Here is a 21,310-nt window from a genome sequence, read left to right as displayed (position 1 = left end):
TAGGGTACGCAGAAGAGGCACCTGTCTAGGGTGCAACGGTGGGGGGGGTTTGGCACTGTGCAGGTGCTTCTCCTGCCTACCGCTAGTATGTGATCGCTTACCCCCAGCATTGCTTTTCACCACACTCGCCCCTCTGTCTGTGACATTACTGCACATGAATGTGCCTGTGCCACACATGCATGCTCATGTGGGTGAGGGGGAGGTGAGAGGGGACCAAGGTGGCCGGCCAGGTTGGCCTGTTTCTTAACATATTTATTTGCATATGGTTGTTTTGCACATGTTTTCTCCTAAATGCTTAAATCCTGTTCCTGTCTTTCCATTTTTGTGGTGAGATGTGCATTGCAGACAAATATTCACAAATGGCTTACAAGTAAGATGGGTGTTTGAGTGTGGCTACCGTGTGTGAATATAGCATTGACGGTAATATTGCAAATATAAATTTGCAAAAACAGTTTAGGGAATATTTCTTCTGCCACCAAAGTGTGGTGTAACTTGACTGCAGAGTGAGTGCAAAAATATTCACACTTTGCCATTATGGCATATTTTAAGAGCTCATAAGGGCAATCACAGCAAGAATAAAAATGTTTGCATATTAAATACACTAATCTTGTCCAGCTTTATACAGGTATAGGATCCCTTATCCAGAAACCCGTTATCCAGAAAGTTCCAAATTAAGGAAAGGCCATCTCCCATAGACTTCATTATAAGAAAATTATTCTAATTTTTAAAAATGAATTTCTTTTTCTCTGTAATATTAAAACAGTACCTTGTACTTGATCCCAACTAAGATATAATTAATCCTTCTTGGAGGCAAAACAATCCTATAGGGTTTAAATGATGTTTTAGTAGACATAAGGCATGGAAATCCAAATTACAGAAAGATCTCTTATCCAGAAAGCCCTGGGTCCCGAGCATTCTGGATAACAGGTCCTATACCTGTATATATAAACATGCACAGGGGCAAATATGTTCACTGTGCAAATCATTCTGCACTGTGTGTAGTTATATACTGTATAAATGAGCCCCGGTATATGCAAGACATCTAACAACAATTTGCTTGTGTGGAAATCCGATATCCAGAAAGCTCCATAGTATGAGAAGGCTATCTTCCAAAGGATCTATTATAAGTAAACAATTTACATTTTTAAAAATAATTTCCCCTTTCTCTGTAATACTAAAAAGTGCCTTGTACTAGCTGCATCAACTCATGTAGCTGGCAAAACAATTCTATGGTAATTCATATTACAAAAAAAAACTTATCCTGAAAATTCCAGGTCCCAAGCATTCCTAGAAATAGATCCTATACCTGCATTTATACTCCATCAAGTCATATATACAATCCAAACCAGCTGTACAGATGTTTTTTCTGTTTGCTTTAATGTTAGAAAGTATTCCAGTTTAGGAGCAGAACTAATTTTAAAAATTGCAGAGGCAAGGGTGTAGCTACAGGGGCAGGGGTCAAAGAGCACCCAGTTTTTAGGACCAAAAGGGGTCCCATGAGTACAAATTATTGGATCTTACACCACAGTAGAAAAAAGGCACAATTCCATATGCAGGACTTCAATGGAATTGGCAGAATGAGAAAAATTAAAATCAGGAACGGCTGGTAATTTCATGCATGGGGACAGCAAGAAGAAAGGTGGGGGCACATATTGCATCTGACAGTAGCAGGTAGCAGAACAATAGGGTTTCTTGTGCTCTACTTGTCTGGGTCAGGATTTTACTAATCACTTTAGATTCTGCAGAACAAACTGGAAACTTGTAGGGCTCTAATGTAAGGCTAATGTCCCACGGAGAGATTTTCTTGCTGCGATTTTTAAAAAGCGAGTTCCAGCGACAAGTTACTCATTTTGTCTCTTCTCTAGTGAAGAATATCGCCAGTACCTAAACTGACGATACTACTTCAAATCGCTTATCTTTTCAAATCACTATAAGACCCATTTTCAAGCGATTTTACAAAAAAAGCATTGTCATTCAAAACTATTGGAATCGCTGCAAGTAAAACCCACTTAGCGGGAAGTCGCTGCGATTTTCCCATTGCACTGAATGTAATTTCTAATTGTGGACGGGGAATATGCCACCTGGATTTGTGGGAAATAGAATCGCTCTGCTGTTGAAATCTCTAGTAATTGTTAGGAAAAGACGAGTGACTTGTCGCTGGAACTCGCTTTTTAAAAATCGCAGTGACTAAATCTCCCCATGGGACATTAGCATAAGGCACCAAGAAGTTCCCTACAAAGAGAATTAATCAAATTATTATGAAAGAGGCACTGACAGAGCTAGAACATTACATGGTGTGTTTATTCTGTACCTCTCCAGGCTGAAATTTGATTTGTCATCTAGTTACTAAGGTTCCACTTACCCTAACAACCTGGATGTGGTTTGAATGACAGCCCTGGAGAACAAATGGAGTCATAGTAAAAAATAATAATAACAATAAACCTCCAACCTCTGATTGTTAGACATTGTTAACATTAGCAAACATACATTGCGTTACATTAGAGGATGGAGAAACAAATTATGAGAAAATCACAATAAATAGAAAAAGAAGACTCATTGTAAGCCGCTACAGAAACACAATGTCTGCATCATCATAAATGTTAATTCTAACATGAACATTCACTTTCTGTATGTTTGAGTTACACAGCAGTGATTGGCCCGGTCTTTGAACTCAAGCAATATCACATTGGAATCTAGCAGTTGAAAGCTTAGTGCGTGTCTCTGTGGCACCATGAAATTTTTGAAAAGGCCTATAATTAGGGACACCTGATGGCGATTTTCTGTTCACTTGATATGAAAGGCATGTTAATTTCCATCACCCATATGGAAAGTATTGAGTGTGCCAGGCCTTAGTTACTATGACCTTAAACCTCATTGAAGCAAGTTTTACTTACTGCCTAATTTACTTTAATATCGTCTAACTTCTACTCATGGCTTTGCAGTGGAAGCAATGTAAATGGTTGTGGTATGCACTATTATTCTGATTTTTCATATTTTTTTACACTGAGACTTTGGTGAAGAATGTTGTCTTTCATTTCCGTTTTGCAGCTGATGTTTCCTGATATGCAGAGGTTCATAAAAGGAATGTGATTATAGATGAGACATCTGAATACCTTACATGCCACTATTACATGTCGTACATCTGAAACTAATCAACATTTCATCAATGTCTGCAGGTATCTGTATCGTTAAACAAGAGGGTTTTATTATTCAGTCCAAACATGCACAAATGAATACTGCTGTCAGCTCTTTCTTTAAAAGAAAAACTACACCTCCAGAAAGTCTATATAAAAAGTACATTTGTAAAAACCTGCATTTTACCATACACATTTTTTTCTATGACTCTACTTAAAGGAAACAATGAAATAATAGTTCTGAAATCCTCTTTCTTCCAAGTTTACAAACCACAGCTGTCCCTTCAGAGGCTGGAAAGGGTTCCAGAGCGGCACAGTAAGGAATGCGGGCAGGGGATCGCAAATGACAAGCAGGTTATTATTTATGCTGTGCCTGCACAATGCTGTACTAACAATTTCTTTAGGCTGAGCAGTGTTACTCAGTGTAGCGACACCAGTAACCATGAGGTTATCTGCTTCAAGACCTCATAGAGCTGAGCAGTGTTACTCAGTGTAGCAACACCAGTAACCATGAGGTTATCTGCTTCAAGACCTCATAGAGCTGAGCAGTGTTACTCAGTGTAGCGACACCAGTAACCATGAGGTTATCTGCTTCCAGACCTCATAGAGCTGAGCAGTGTTACTCAGTGTAGCAACACCAGTAACCATGAGGTTATCTGCTTCCAGACCTCATAGAGCTGAGCAGTGTTACTCAGTGTAGCAACACCAGTAACCATGAGGTTATCTGCTTCCAGACCTCATAGAGCTGAGCAGTGTTACTCAGTGTAGAGACACCAGTAACCATGAAGTTATCTGCTCCCAGACTTCATGAAGCTGAGCAGTGTTACTCAGTGTAGAGACACCAGTAACCATGAGGTTATCTGCTCTCAGACTTCATGAAGGTGAGCAGTGTTACTCCAAACTTACTACAAAGTTATCTGCTTCCAGAGAGTAGTAAATTGATATAGATTAGTCAAGACGATTGGGTAGTCTTTCACCCCACTATTGTGGGTGGGTATCTGGGTTAGAACCATGCTGATGGTTACAATACAACGGAGAACCCATGACCTTGGAACTCTATATGTTCTAGGGATCAGGATTGCCATTTAGACATAGTCTGGAGGGGAAAAAAGGGCACTTGAAGAAGTTATTGTGTAGAGTGTGAGTTTCCACAAAACATTATGTGCTGCCTAGCAGGGAAAGACAATCAGGCCAGCTTGTGGTAATAATGTAAAGTAGGTGGGTGAGCACTATAGGAGCTGGGGCAGCTATTAAAGCAAGCAAGGTGGTTGACCAGGGTAGGAATTGCAGCTCAGCAAGACAGGCATTGTAGTGGCTGCTTGGGCCTTGAAAGATTGCTTCCAGAGAGCACGGATTTTGGGAGAGTTGAAAGCAAGTCAGCAACCTATGAAAAACTTTTGCAGATTCCACTACGAATAATCAGAGCGTTGGAGTCCAGGGCACTAACCATTACACCATGGAACAAATACACACTTGGCTCTCCTCCAGAAGTTTGGGAAATAAAAATGGTCATGACAAAATTGAGAAAACATGAAGTTTCACACAGTTGAATTTCCTTTTAACAAGGACTTCTAAACAATGACAGCCACAGCCTGGAGTGCAGAGGCCTGAAGCTAGTTGCACAATTCCCATACACAGTGAGCAAAGTGCAAAAAATATGGCTAACTTAGGGCTTTTCTTGCGCTTTGCACACTGTGTGAGGCATTGTAAATGATCACTTTTATCTTCATTTGACTTTTCAGAAAGGGAAGTGCATGGATCAAAAATATCTATAAAAAATATAAAAATGAGTCATTTGATCAGTGTTGGACTAAAATGCCAAAGGTGAACCAGATAAACTTAAATCATAGGCCCCATCTCCAAACTATGTGTTTGCTCTGTGTCTATATAGGTTTCTACCTATGCTACAAAATCATACAGGCAAGTTAACTGGCTCTCAGTAGGACTGACTGCAGTGTGTGAATGTAAAAGGGACCTTAGATCGTAAGCTCCACTAAGGCAGAGACTGATATACTTTATCTCTAAATCGCTATGTTGCCATAACCTTATAAGCCCTGTGCATTTGTTTAACATTTCTACCCTAATTCTTTGTCAAACTTTATAGTATATCCATATATACTCAGCCGGCAATCATGTATACTGAAGAGTAGGATGCCAGGGTGCAGTTCTGTATGCAGGTAACAAATCCACCGGGAAAGAAAGGTTCACACACACTTATGTAGATGTACGATCATAGATCACATTCTAAGACTGCCAAGAGGAGATGACCAAGAGAGACTTTTACTCCAACAAAAACTAAAATGGATCCACTGACTTAAGACTATAAGTCCTTTTGGACTCAATGAACTTATTTCCTATACCCCTTTTCTTTAATTAATTTACCGTTGTAGTGACTCTGCTGCTTTATCAGTAGGGCTGGGTATATATGCCGAAACCACAGATGGTCTAAGGTTGCTGCTTTTTTTATTTCTCACAAATGACATAGATTGTATGTATGTAAACTTGTTTCCTTTTTATCCCTTCTACTCCTTTTCTGCTGTTTTGTGTCTTCTCTCCTTACCCTTCCCTGGAGCTACCATTCTTTTTTGGTAATATGCCCAGTTTACATGACATTGTCCAAATAACAGTGTTTTGTTTTTAAATTCTTTCCTTGGTCGGCAGCTGCTGCATTGACTACGTTACCCATAATCCTAAACCAAAGTCTGGTTAGTATTTTGATATAAAAGTGCACTATATTGGACGGGGCTAAGTCATTATTCCCTGACACTGAAGTAAAATACTACCAACAATACTATGAGGTGCCATGTAAGCGCCAAAAGGGAGATTCAGTGCCATATGTCCTGTTTATGCAACATTATGAATGTTGGAACAGATACTGCAGTAATGTTTTTTTGACGGGCCATGTCACTTTCCCCTGACACTATAATAAAAATACTAACAATCGTACTTCTATATCTCTATAAGGTGCCATTTAAGTGCCAAAGGGTGATTGACTGACCCTAGCATCCAGCGCTCTCTGTCCTGTTCCGCTTAATTATAACTGTTATGCAGAATTCTTTAATTAAGACTTTTTTTTATATCAGTTCCTGACACTATCAAAATGGTGTCTAGCATAAGAGTTACATGGGGTTCTTTTGTTTCTTGATCTCCTCTGACTATATCCTTTATCACACTGCACTTTTCGGTTTCTTTAATAGAAGTCTTATTTTGTTGCATAATGTAGTGTTTAAGATTAGACCGTTACTAACACTGTTTAATGGTTATTTATCAGCTAATCCTCATATGCCCCTCTGATGACAAAACAGGTTGACACGTCTAGCACATTTTGTAGTGTTTTTGTAGTGTGTTTTGTGTTCATTTTGCAAATGCTATATGCTAATGTTCTGTGCCTCACTTTGGTGATGTCATATGACATCATTACGATCACCTTTCCCTTGAAAAACCTGGTTACTAGACATGTGTTGTTTTGTGTCTGTTCACTTTGAGAGGGGCTATTGTTGTAGCCATAACGTCAGGCTCCACTAATAAATGACCTTAGTGTTTTTACATAAGACCTGTGAGTGCAAACCTGTATAAATGTGTATATACATAAATGTTTATAAAGGTTTTACAATACTACAATTATTTGCTTAGGTTTATTTAATATTTCATACAGATTAGTGAGTTTAACAGCAGTTTTTATTTTATGCACAGAACACTCTGGGGTGTGGCTATGATTTCACTTAATGTATGAATTATATTGTGCAGAAGCAGTGTACACAATATGACTGTGTTCTGGAGCAATTCCCTGGCACACACTGGGGAAAGGCCACGGCCTTGGGCTGGAGATATTAAGCAGATTCGCGACCCTACAAAATGTTACATTGCTAAAAAATAAATAAGTAGGAATTACTACTATAAAATCCTAGTACTGGAAGTGACTGCCATTGGTAAGTGTTGGGGGAGAATTTTAGTAAATCAATTGTGCATTTATTTTTTATAAATTAAGATGTCTTTGTCAGCATGCACATTAGAGACGCCCTAACATCATATCTGGCACTAGGCACACTGAGGGGTTAACCTTGCAGACCTTCAGGGAGTGGGAGCTTTTAGCCTTAGATGAGTAGAAGCCTGCAGGCCTCTGTTGAACGGAATGACTGGAGGCACTGGTAAAAAAGATCCAAAACTTTGGGTTAATAAAGTGCTTGGTAAGCTGATGGTTTAAGACCCATGTGTCTTAAACCATGGTGCTCACTCACTACTTTCAAGCCACAAACATCCATTCTCCTTCTGAGGACACTGAGGATTGGGTGAGATCAATCACATGATCTTCATCCTTGGTGCCTCTGTCCCCTAATCTAAATAGAAAAAATATAAAACATTGTAATATGACAGCTGTTACTTAAGGGAAGATTAAACATTAATGCAAAATACCTGAATAGGCAAAAAGTCCCATGGAAGAGAGAAGATAGGTTTGTTTGCCCTGCCATCTTGTGGCCTGTTTTATTTTCCCCACGTGTATGTGCATAATAACACCAGCTACCCTTGCAATGATCGTGTCACATTTTCCAGTTAAAAGGCATGTTCATACCTAGGGATAATGACAGGTACCACCCCCTTCCTGAGAAATATGTTTTGCTGACAGAATTACAATTGATACATTCTTTTTCCCTTTTTAAATATAAGTATTCCCTTGCTCTTTCCAGGGAATGTTATTTAAGTAATGGAGTATTATACTTGTCAATGTAGAATTCATAAAGATAATATTCTCCTTTTTCTGTCAATATTCTTTGCAATAGGTATGTGTGTGCCATCATTTTAAAAAGATTTTGTTTTCGGTATATTTGTGTTGCAGTTCTGTTGATGGGAGTGGGTCATTACTATGCACCATTTTTTGAAAGTAGTAGTAACTAAACTTCACAGTTAATCCTATGTGATTCGTACCTAACGAATGAGGCTTAATACTAAAATGATATCCTAGGTAAGCAAGGGGGTCCATAAGTAATGACCACGCTACAAAGTTGGCTGCTCAACAGTGGTCAGTCTAATCACTCCCATTTTAAACCAGAATAAAGGCTGGAGGGTGATGACTAAAAAGGGTAGTCCAGAGAATAGAACTTAGATGCTCTAAGACAAAAAGTGGTCGTGGGCAACATGTCGCTCCCCAACCACTTGGATGTTGCTCCCAGTGGCCTCAAGGCTTGGAGGCAAATATTGATTGCATAAAACCCAGTGTTAAGCCAAACTGAGCGTTCTATAGGCTGTCAGTCCACATATAGCTCTTATTTGCACACACAGGAACTTTTTCCATGCTTGGGTTGTATGTGGCTCACGGGTATAAAAGGCTGGGGATCCCTTCGCTAAGAGGTGCGAGCTGAAGGAGTGCCCTTTGAAGTGAATCTGGGTACAGCAGTGTGAGGCAGGCTAGGGGAGTCCACAACCCAAGAAGAATGCTCAGATGGAGGAGTTGTATGAAGCATCAGCTGGTGGTACAGGCAAGAAGCATTGCCATGGTAAAAAAGCATGACTACAGTGGATTAAGATCTTACTGTTGATAGATTATATGGGAACGAAAGCCTACCTAAAGAAGTAAGTCAAAAATGGTGTACACAGTTTTTGGATTCTGTACCAGCCCAAGGCAACCACAGCAGGGAAGATCTGTGCCCCCAAAGATGCCCCGGTAGCTCCCCATCTTCTCTTCAGCTGATTCCCTGCCCATGCTCTGAGCTGCTGTCACTTACTGATCTTAGGGGCCAACTCTCTCTCTCTCTCTCTATATATATATATATATATATATAAGGCTGATTAGTAAGCTTAGCTTTTCAACAGCTGCCTTGAGCAGACTGTGCAGTGCCACTGGCACTTCAAACAAAAACAGTCTAAGTGCTTACATAGGAAAAGTAAAGCGTAGTGTGAAAATTAAAATTCACCAAATAAATACTTTGGGACAGCACTACCTATATAATATGACTCTTTACTCTGTATTTTACAGAAGTCCAGTGTCCAGTTTTGGTCTTCAATAGAACCTTTCTTAAGGATAATGCAACATTTTCAACAAACTTTTAATTTCCTTATATATACAAAAAAAGCAAATAAAAATTGGAATTTAATACAATAGTGCTCATTGCTATCAAATATCTAATCACACCAGAATGTTAAATGGAAACACAGACACCTATTGGTGACTTTGTATATCACAATTTATCATGATGTTTTACTATACTTTTATGGTTTTCACTATTACATTAAAATGAAGCTAAATTAATTTTAAAGGGACACTTACTATGAGTATTCTAATAATGGGTATGATGGTGACACCTACAGGTAAGATTGTATTTTGTATTATTTTTAGCAAAGTGCACTATTTTATTGAATGTAAATGGAAATTTTTGGATTATTCACATCACATTAGCACTATGATGTAATTTTAAAAGTTGTTGTAACACTTTTGAGAACGGTCTTAATAAGGACCAATCATTTGTACAAGGTTTAACAAATAAAGATTATTTGGTATAAGCCACAGTGTACAAGGTTCTCACCCCGAGTCATGTCCTTGACACCCTTTGCCAGCAGAAAAGTGCCTAAGTAAAAGAGCCAATAGGTTGTTTAATGTGAAATTGAGTCAGAGGTAAGGGATTTCAAATCCTGTTAGTGGTTTATTTTGCTAGCTACAGAGAATTCACATTTAAGCCAAAGTCAACTATTTATTCTTTATTAGATTGATTTCTGTGTACAGGGGTTGAAAGGATTTCAGCACTTGTGTTTGGACGACAATAATGTGTTTTTTGTTGTGTAGTGTGGGATTTCTCAGTTTTACACTTTCAGTCCTTGCCCAACCCAGGGCCATATACCATAGAGGCACCCGTGGGCCCATTCCTAGGGACTTCGGATCTCTATATGAAAATAAAACAACCCAGCCTGGCCACTTGCCACTAAATCTGTCTGCAAAGCTAAGGGGGAAGGGGGGGTTACTTACTTCTTCCACTCATGCATGCACAAAGGGAAGAAGAGGGTGCAGATGGCCAATCAGTGCCCAGAGACGCACTCCCTGCTGATGCACCTCTGGCCCAACCACAAGCCCACTTGTTTTATAGGATGGAGAACTAAAGTGTAAGTCTGCCTGCAAGGATGAATGCTTGCACATGAGTTAGTATACTCTGGCTACTATAAGTACTTCAAACAGCTACTTGACTGTCTCTAACACTATTGCACTGCAATAAAGTAGGTATAGCAAGAACTTCACTAATGGACGGTAATTAGATATAGTTGTTTCAGCACATTAGAATATTTATGGGGTTTAAAGGGGATGTTCACCCTCAGACAATAGTCAGAATTTGAACAGCCCCCTATGTGAAAAAAATATTTTTGTAAATTGTCTGTATTATTTTAAATACTGGTTTTTTTAAGCTACAGACCATATAAGTTTTGGACCAGTGGTGCTAAAATTCTGACAGACTTCTGCTTTATTTTCATATCACTGATACCATCGGCTGACAAGATTCAGTCAATCCGATCAGACTATTGTCTGAAGGTGAACATCCCTTTAAGCAAGTAGCCAATCAAAGGTCCATGCTGAGTCCACTAAGAACAGCAACAAAATGTGTAAAAATACAAGCAAGCAAGTGATTCTGATCTAATGATGATTCATTTAGGAACTTTTAAGTACTAATAAAAAAATAAAACAAATGAAGACCAATTGCAACTGCAGGCTGATGCTCACCTATTGGGTTATAGAGGCCAACCAGAGCAACTGCTGAAAGATCTCAGAATAATACTGATTTAGCCTTTACTTTTGTGTTGTGTTTATTGATCAGTATATGCAAAACCAGGGAAGTGCATTTAAAACTCATGTTTTGTTCACCACTTCCATCTTCCACATATGCTAAAAACACTGCACCTTCAGTTACAATCCCCTAATATAGGTAACCTGTACATACCATGGCTGTACTTCAAAACCTAGTGGGTGAGCATTAGTCTTTAGGGTATGTTACAGAAATTTTAGAATCACCATATGGGTTGCCTAAATGGATAAACAAGCAGAAAAACAACTAATAAATGCACAAAAAGCATAGAAATTCCATTTTTTAATAGATATTGCACTGGATTTAAACATTTTTAGAACCATAGTGTCCATGTTAACAAAATATCTTTATATTGTATAGTAGAAAATGAAAATGGTGGTTTTCGTTTTTTGTTGCTAAAAACATTTTTTTGATGTAGTTAGAGAAAGATATATTGTGAGGTTATTTCTGCAGTATAATAAATGAATGAAAATACTTTTGTACATTCAGTTGGAACTGCACAGTATTACAGACAAAAAAAACTAAATCATGAACTGTAGTGGGTAGTGGTTTGACCACAAATAACAAAACAGGAGGTAGTAAAGTTATGAAATTATTTCCATAGGCTTTTCTGCATAGAACAGGCCCCAGCGCTGGTCTCCTAAACTACAACGATGTTGCTTTTCTTTCCAGCCATCAATAATGTAATTATAATCTTCTTCTGAGAAACTCTGCAGAGGGGTGAATAAAGGAAGAAAGGGATAGAAAACAGATATAAATCTTATTACAGCATTGACCCAGATACCCTTTTATGATTCTAAGCTCAATAATATTCCACCTTCTTGCCCCGCAGTCACATTTGTCCTTTAAAGGAAAACTATACCCAGAATATTGTAGGCAGGTCTCTATAAAAATATATTGCATAAATCAGATTATATGTAAAACCCTGCTTCATCTAAATAAACCATTTTCATAAAACTATATTGTTTTAGTAGTATGTGCCATTGGCTAATCCTTAATAAAAAATTGCCATTTTAAGAATTTAGGGCCACCTCCTGTGATCATAAAATTCACGGTGCACACAAACAATATACATACATACATACATGCTAGGCCACATCAGTCAATTAATGGACAAGAGATCTGCCTTTTGCTCAGTTACAGTTAGAGCTGCATTATTTCTGGTCATGTGATCTGAGGGAGCACACAGCCCATCACTAAATGGTAGCTCAAGGGAAAATATGTAAAAGGGCAATATTTGCTGATATCTATTTTCCAGTTTGGCAAAATTCTTTAATAGGTTACTTCACTCTGGGGGTATATTTTTCTTTTAAGAGCAATGCCACACAAGGTTTAGAGAGTTACCTCAATGAATTCCTTCTTGATATCCTGAGTTCGACCAAGTTCTTTATTTAGAACGTTCACAAACTGTTCTGTTCTGTCCTGAGCTTGAACATTCACAAAGCCAGCCTTCTCAAGGAACTGTTTTGAGATAAAGATAAGAAACATGCAATTACATAACACATGGGTAAAACATACAGCACTAGAGGAAATCTATCAGTGGGCAGTATAAGTAGTACCTGCCCATATTCCTGAGGTGTATACAGAATATAACCTCTCTGCTTCACATATTCCTGGAAAACTGGAGACCAGGGTCTTTCTCCACAGCAGTAGTCTGTTATCAATAGTTTTCCACCAGGTTTTAACCAGGTCTGTAACAGAAAAATGTGTAAGATGGATGTGTTCATACCTGTCCCCATCACAATAACGTCCCTATTCTTCCCCCCTCCCACTCACATAGAATCTTCTGAAAAGGGCCTCCTTATCATTGATGTGGAGAATAGTGTCTCTGCTGTACACCACATCGAACGAGGCCTCTGAAAAAGACCTTTTCGTTGCATCCCCAATTTCAAACTGTACCTACAGGAGAAGAAGTACATATATCAGCAAACCAATCAAACAGCCCTTATACCAGCTGACATACATTTACTAACATTTTAATTAAAAATATTGCAAACTATTGTAATGATCTTAATGGGGAAATACTACTGCAAACACATGATCTTACTGGGGAAATATCTTGAGAAAGAAAAAACTGTACACAGAAAGCAAATACACTAAAGGGTATATTTATCGTGCTGTGTAAAAAGTGGATTAAAACATTACTGGTGATATTGCTCGTAGCAGCCAATCAGATGCTTTGCTTTGGTTTTCTAACTGATGAAATTGAATTGCTGATTGGTTGCTCTAGGCAACATCCCCAGCAATGCTTCATTCTACTCTTTACACAGCATGATAAATATACCCCTATGTTTATTCTAAATAAAACCAGCTATTAGATAGTGCCTAAATAGGCTAAAGGTCCCCATACACGGGCCGATAGTAGCTGCCGATTTGGCAGCTTATCGGCCCGTGTAGGGGCAGAACCAAGGGGCCTGGCCGAACGATATCTGGCCTAAAATTGGCCATATATTGATCGGCGGTCCCCGAACCAACTGCCCCATTGCCGCCCACATAATCCGATCGTTTGGCCCCAGGGCCAAGCGATCAAATTATTTTTTTTTACCTAAACGCTCCCCGATATCGCCCACCCGTAGGTGGGGATATCGGGTGAAGATGGATCTGCTCGTGTATGGGGACCTTAAGCTTTAAAGAAAAGTTTTAGAGGATCTATCATGTGCTGTCCTGTCGATACTGAATTATAGAGAAATCCACTTATCTATTTCCCCAGCAGACTTACTGACACTAAACAGGAAGCCAGCCCAAACTGTAAAGAACCTATAGTGTTTCACCCACCAGAGGAATCTTCTCTATGATGGCTCTTTCCATGGCGATCTCCACCATGTTAGACGACAGGTCCATCCCAAGGACTTCCACCCCATAAGTCTGGAAGAACAAGAAAGACAGGGTTATATATACTGAGCATGTTTGTTCTATAGAAATAAGCATTCATAATAGAAGCTTCATTTTTAGATTAACACAATTGTAACGTGTTGGAATAGCAAGCATTTTATAACTTCAATTTTAACTGAATAAATATACAGCATTCCCAACAGAAAGCAGGCTTATGTATAAGCTTGGGACATGTCTCGTCATTGCTGGTAAACACAAAAATAAAGCCAAAATGTTTTAATAGCACATCCTAAGAAATTGTTATGGTTTCTGAGTGTTAGAATGTAAAGCATTTTCTTAAATGAAAAATAAAAACTTTATATTCTGCATGGCATAATATTTAAAGAGTATTGTAAGATATATCTGACTAACAAATCACACAATTCCCCTAACAACTATAACAAATAATTCTACCTTGGCCATGTAGAAGTCTCCTCCACCAATTCCACAACCCACATCAACGACACGTTGTCCAGGACGTAAGTTCAACATAGAGATGAACTCCTTCAAGTATATCGAGCAAACAGAAGGAATAAAGGCAGGGTGAGGTTTGTTTTTTCTTGTGGGTGTTTAACCTATAATGTTAATGCCAACTACTACTCCTTTTTTTACTGTAACATCACACATGCAGAACTTAAGGGCCAATACCCAAGCCTTTGTGCACTTTGCCCTTCAATTTGTGCCTGTATGTTATCCACCCACTTAGAGTGTAAGCTCTTGGGCACAGCGACTTCCTCTCCACTGTGTCTTGGCACACAGCACTTAATAGCTGTATACTTATTCTTGTTTGTTAACTATTCATTTTTATTATGTTGTCTTCCCTATGTGTACTTTTCTATATTGTAATACTGTACAGCAATGAGTATCCTAGTATTCACATACATTATACATACATACAGAACCAACTTTAGCAGTTCTCCCCTGTTCATGGACTCCCTCACCAAGCAGATGCCATAGCATACATATGAATGTCCTAGACTCCCACAGGAGGGGCAGCATTACTTCAAAGGTGGATAAGTGATAATACTTCACTTACAGAAAAAGTGAACACCTGCTAGAGTACAACTGCTGCACACACACAATTTAAAGTGGAATTTTGCTGGTCTTTTACATTAAATAAGGCATATATTTCCTTAAGTGTGCAAATTTCATCAGTGCTCAGAATAATGTTTTATTCCGACATGCAAGTAGTTTACTAAGGAAATTTGTTTTACTCTAACTAAATGTTCTATACTGAAAAATCCTATTTCCCACAATGTTAAATTATGTTTCACTATAAGTTAAAAATACCAGTTATGAAAAAACCAAATGTGGCTGTGTCCTATGTTGCCTAATCTCTTACCTTAGTGGTTTCCAGTCCTCCCGTGCTCACAAATCCCTCCCCAAATATCTTTTCATATCTGAGGATTCCTCTTCGGGAGTACTGCTGATTATCCAGAAACTGCTGAAACGTACTGTAGCCCTGATGGCCATTTGGAACTCGCGGGACCCTCTGGAGCAACCAGCACACCTGGTTCTGGTTTTTCTTTAGCTGAGCAATAGAGACAGTCGTAATGGAATAATGAAATACACACAATAAAAAATGGAGGTGTAAGGTTAGGTTATAGGAAAAAGTGAAGGAAAGGGAAATATTAATACAAAAAAAAAATGTGATAAAGAATTGCCAGAGAACTGGCAAAAAGTGAGGAGGCAGCGTTTCTATTAGTAGCACAGATTCTCCTACCTTTATATATGTCTGCACAGATCTTGACATCACAATCTCAAAACCGGAGTCTCCTGAAACTGAGGCGGCTGATGTCAGGAGGAGGTTATATTGAGCTGGGGTGCGGTACACTGTGGGGTTAAATTTTCTCTGTTTGTCCCCTGAAATGAAAATGATCCCCATAAATACCTTTTACTATAGACATTAGCTGAAGCTGCGTTTATAAAGCTCTATAAATTATTTTACAACAAAATAGTGTTTGGTGTAAAATAAAATGCTATTGATCAAACTGTTATTTATCCTTACTCTTGATTTAAAGTTGATGTTTACCTTTGGAAATTGTATCAGCAAAAAACACTTATTTCACGGTTATCACATGAAAACACAATTGAAGTCTAAGGGAAAAAAAACTGGAACTAAATTAGGAGAAACGTACTCTTCTCAAACTGAATCTCACCCAAAGGTTTTCACATGATAAACCTTAAAATAATGTTCCTTTTTTATATGAATGTAGCCCAATGACCAATAAAACACAGAACCAGGGATAGGGATTAATTTTCTGTTTATGTGTGTGTGTAACTGAGGCAAATTGCATCACATCTGTAGCCATTCCATAATACTCAGGTGTGCGTCCTTGTTATCTTCATATCTAGATGCAGGCATTAAGCATATGCACACATAAAAGGTTACAAGCATGCCCCAATGCATTTGGTACTTGGTATTTAAACTGACCAGATTGGAAGAAGCAGGACTCTCTGAAGAAGAGATAGCCGCCTGGTTTGAGCCATCCTAACATTTTTTGTATCAGGGCTAGCAACTCGGCGTCGGTCAGGTACATGAAGAGCCAGTTAGAAAAAATGAAGTCAAAACTGAAAAAAACAATAAACCATAAACATCATAACAATCATGCATAACTTTAGCCTCCTGAGACTTCTACATGGCTATCATACACTAAACATTCTACACAAGCAGGACCTAGTACATGTTTGTATAGGTAAGGAATTTTTTTTATCCCTCTACTACAGCAAATATTGGTTCCAATAGATCACGGTTTATCTGTGCATTCAGAACTGCCCAACATGACACCTACCCTTTTTCCATTACACTGTTTTTTGATAAGATATTCTGCACTAATAGAACAATGACACAGAATGTCTGGTCACCTGTGATAAATCTGTGCCTCCCTGGGCAACGAAATATCCCTAGTTCTCACCGGTAAAAATGTAAATTGTTGATGGGAACAAGTCGATTCAGCTTTCCCAAGTAGCCCGAAGTTGCCTGGTGAGGAAACCTTGGCCTTCTTGAGAAACCCAGGTATGTTACATAATTGCCGGTGGGAAAGCATTTTCAGGAGATTAGCCTCCCATGGTAGCAAAGATTTAATGCAGGCAACAAATCTCCTAGTGTGCCCCAACAATAAAGAATAAGTTAATGTTTAATATCTAAAATTACTCTAAATAGTATCCAAAATAACATATATTTCTACTTGCATTCTGTCCCATGTTATTTCTAAATCACAAGCTAAAAACTGTAGCACATTTTAGCAACTTCCTGGTCAAGTGTGACGCTCCAGCTCCTTTTCTGAGATCTACCTCTCACTTTGACCATGAAGACAGTCAAAAAGGGGCCTGTGTTGCATGCCTGATTGAGTTCCATTGGAGCAGAAGGCAGCGGGTACGTGCAGCAGACTCCTTTTCGACCATCTGCACAGTCAGACACAGAAGGACAGCTCAGAAAAGAAAAGGAGCTTCACACTAGATCTGGTCTTATCTGCAGGCTGAAAATCTGCCCTGTGTGCCCTTGCGCTAAATGCAGGGAGAAATGTATTTTATTCTGGGGGCTGTTGGAAAGGTGTAGAAGAGATGTCTGCTGCGCATACTTGCTGTCTCCTGCTCCAATGGAACCCAATCAGGCATGCATCCCAGGCACCCCTATGTCTTCGTGGTCAAAGAGGAGCCTGGTCTTTTAGAGATTTTAAAATAAAGAGACTCACTTAACCTCTAAATCTTAATCTTTATGCACAGAGATAGTAACAACCTCCTGGACCCCAGTTATGATTTAAGAAAATCTTACCTTTCATTGGGCAGGTCAAGGTTAGTGACATCAGCTTGCAAGAAGGTGATGTTGCCACGGAAACCATTATCCTTTTGGTTCTTTTCTATAAAATTTTGCATAAAGTCCACAGCAGTCACATGGCTGGCAAGCTTAGCTAGATGCCCTGTGTAGCGGCTGAATGGGAAAATAGAGTAAAAACATAAATATATGCAATCCATGGAAAGGCCATGGCAGACAAAAGAATGATAAAAAGGGTGTATATATGTAATGAGAGCATCCCATTAAAGAAGTTATCTTAACATACATACGCCTACATTAACTTTTATTAATTTTTACTTTGAGCCTTTTCTAAGCAACTTTTCAGTTGGTTTTCACAATTTGTGTAATATTTTTTTAATTTAATTTTATATGCTAATACAAGAATTTAAGAGTTTCAATTATAATACATTTATCTGGTACATATAAATACAACAGGTGTCTCAGTACTCAATGACCCTTTGACTACTCCCCCCAATGTCCAATGGCATGAAATACATTAGGAGGGCAGAGCTTTGTGTTTTGGTCTACTGTCCTACTGAAGGCAAGTTTCTATAACAAATTTCTCATACATCTTGCCCAGCTTTGAAAATGTTTAGATGCAGTCAGTCATTTATGTATTCAAGTAATCAATGGGCAAATTGCATGGCCCATATTGTGGCATAAGTGCTCATTTCCCACAGCCAAATGAAAACAAAAAGAAGTCAGATATGTCTCAGTCACCATATCATCTGCAAATTAAGGACAGTGGAGGTTCTAAAGAAGTGCCTGAGACAAAGTTAAAGGAAAACTATACCCCCAAACAATGTAGAACTCTATAAAAATATATTGCATAAACAAGCTCATGTAAAACCCTGTTTCATCTAAATAAACCATTTTCATTAAAAAAAATGTACTTGCTATAGGGTACTTCTAAATAGAAAATTCAAGACATAAGATGCAAGTAGTCGTTGTATATATACATATAGTTTTACCCAATGTGGCCTTAACTAATGCACCAAGCAATGGTTAAAAGCGGGCTATATTAGCATCACATTCACCCAATGGGGGGAGGCAGGGGAGGAGTCATTGTTGACACTGCAGGAAGGCTTACAGCTACAGGCAATAAGGGATCCCTACACTAGAGTCACTGGGAAATGCTGTCTTAGCACACACTAGTACACCTGGACCCACAGCTGAACATAAATTCAATACAAGAACACATTCTTATTTAAATGAATGCCTTACCCTATCCCAGCACCCAACTCCAACACAGAGTGCCCATCCAAGCAGGGCAATAATAAGATGATTTCTGGCTTCTCTTCAAGGGATAAGAGCTTGGCACTGCTATCCAACATCATCTCCTCCACTGTGGCATCTCGAGAATGTTCCTCCCAAAACTGTGTCATAACTTGACGGGTATCTAGTGAATTGAACACAAGAAAATGGTGTTGCTTTACAGGCCATATTGTCAACTGATATTTGAAAGAATTTCACTTTGCCCATGGAAAACATGAGTAAAATTATGTCTTTGCCAGTTCGAGCTCTGTCCTCTACAGTGACATCACTGTAAGACAGTAAGGGTCAGAACACAGGGCCATAAAAATTGAAAAGTAGGAGGCCTTAATAGGTTTGTCCTGGACCCCTAGGCCCGCCATTTAGTGTTTGCCCAAACCTGCCTGACCAGAGCGTAAAACTTGCAGAATCCAAAGAACTATATTTCAATTTTAAAACCTTCCATTTGACAGTTCCATTTGAGCACCTATCCTTTCTCTGCACAGACTGGAAATTAATGATTATAAACTGAATATCAACAGCTAGAGCTCATTGCTCTCCAGTTGTATCTGGACTGCACAGTCCAGTATCTCTTTATCAATAACTGATAAATAGGATTGTAGTTCAGCAACAGCTATATAGATCCATTAAGTCAATTAAATCTTTGTCATCAGTTTGGAATTCTACATTTTCTGTAGTTCATGCAAAAAAACGCATTTGCCACTAGCTAATGTATACGTGTAATGCAAGCAGGAAAGCAGTGCACCAGCTGTGTGTGACTTTGCTCCCTCTGTACCCTGTAAAGTGACTGGCTTCAAAAAAAGGCAAAGCAGAACGTTTTCCATGGGGGGGGGGGGGCTAGCAGCTCTGCAGAATGCAATGTGGTGCCTCAGGCAAGGAGATATAATTTGGGATCATTAAACACTAAACCTCTGCAATTTTGGCTGTTCTGTGAACTACAACTCCCATAAACCTCTATCTGTACAGCTACAGGGAAATGTTGATAAGTGGAGTAACAGGTAATTTAAGTTCAAAGGTCTCTTGTTTCTTGTAGGATTGGTAGATAATTACAGATTTCCTATTTAAAAGGGCAGTGAATAGAGATACAGTACAGACCACCCCCATCACTTCGCAGCTCTTTATGTCACACAGTGCATAATCTCAGCTCTCAGGAGCACTACAGAAAGCTCAGCCTGACCCCCACCAGAGCCTCATACCATAGAACAGAACTGACACTGGAGATGATGCAACTCTGGCACTGCTCCCATCATGTATGTGTCTTGCCCACGTGGCTTGGGCTGTCAGAATTCAAGATTAGGCTTTCACTGATGGCACCTTGAGTGGCAAGGCTATGCCCCCCAGGGTATGAGATCCATGTATGATGGCATCCTGAGTGGCAAGTCTATGCCCCCCAGGGTATGAGATCCATGTATGATGGCATCTTGAGTGGCAAGGCTATGCCCCCCAGGGTATGAGATCCATGTATGATGGCACCTTGAGTGGCAAGGCTATGCCCCCCAGGGTATGAGATCCATGTATGATGGCATCCTGAGTGGCAAGGCTATGCCCCAGGGTATGAGATCCATGTATGATGGCACCTTGAGTGGCAAGGCTATGCCCCAGGGTACGAAATCCATGCATGATGGCATCCTGAGTGGCAAGGCTATGCCCCAGGGTATAAAAATCCGTGCATGATGGCATCCTGAGTGGCAAGGCTATGCCCCAGGGTATGAAATCCATGCAACCCAATAAATGCCCCCAAATGACACAGCAGAATCTGCTCACTTACCATCTGCCATGTTTTCTGTTGCAGTCTTCAGCGTCTGGAGGCAACTAGTTAAATATTTCTAAGGATGCAGCAGCAAATTATTTCTATATCCAAAGTCTAGATTTTGTATATAGCTGGTATATCTATATATGTAAAAATATAACAAATTATAAAACGCAACACTACAAATACCCCCCTCCCTCTAGGAAATACTAGTATATGACAGTGTGGATAGCCACTCTGGTGCGACTGAAACTCCTGCTGTATCTATTATAGCTCTTGCCCCGCGGCCTCATTAGCGAAGCTACACGTAGAGCAGCAAGAAAACCCAACTTTAAGGTATTTATAAAGTAAAATGTGCACCGCCTCTCTAGATTCCAGCCAACGTGTAGTGACGTCCTACCACTAAAACACCCCCAGAGACTGGCGATATGTGGCCACACCCACGCACCTGCTGATTGGCTAATAACTGCTAAGAAGACGGAGGGGAGCCAGTTGGACGAGGGGTTGGCTGGTTCATGCTGATTACAGGGGCCTCGCTTACTGTGCTAGGGGTCAGGGAAGCAGTGAGGTGGCGCAGAGCCGAGCAGCCAAAGGGCATCAGCTAGAGGAGAAATTATTAGTGATCTAAATGATTGTTATTTATTCTATACAAATAGCTGTATGCATTGGGAGGTGTAATTGCCTTTAATTCATTTAGGAAGGTCTG

General features: G+C 39.4%; 1 protein-coding gene across 1 annotated transcript; it reads right to left on the bottom strand.

Annotated features, from left to right (window-relative positions):
• Nucleotides 1-11,182: 11,182 nt before the first annotated feature.
• Nucleotides 11,183-20,979, bottom strand: pmt100124841 (phosphoethanolamine methyltransferase 100124841 [provisional]). Its single transcript, NM_001102806.2, is given in 12 exon segments — nucleotides 11,183-11,625; nucleotides 12,260-12,376; nucleotides 12,475-12,606; nucleotides 12,692-12,814; nucleotides 13,691-13,780; nucleotides 14,201-14,290; nucleotides 15,129-15,317; nucleotides 15,510-15,649; nucleotides 16,221-16,357; nucleotides 17,562-17,717; nucleotides 18,807-18,981; nucleotides 20,623-20,979. Coding segments are annotated over 12 exon segments (1,485 nt in total). The 5' UTR covers nucleotides 20,633-20,979; the 3' UTR covers nucleotides 11,183-11,499.
• Between the last annotated feature and the right edge of the window lie 331 nt (nucleotides 20,980-21,310).

The sequence above is a fragment of the Xenopus tropicalis genome, chromosome 4 (assembly GCF_000004195.4).
Source record: "Xenopus tropicalis strain Nigerian chromosome 4, UCB_Xtro_10.0, whole genome shotgun sequence".
In the NCBI taxonomy this organism is placed as follows: Eukaryota; Metazoa; Chordata; class Amphibia; order Anura; family Pipidae; genus Xenopus; species Xenopus tropicalis.
Note: the sequence above shows the minus strand (reverse complement) of the source record. Positions and strands in the feature narration are given on the sequence as shown.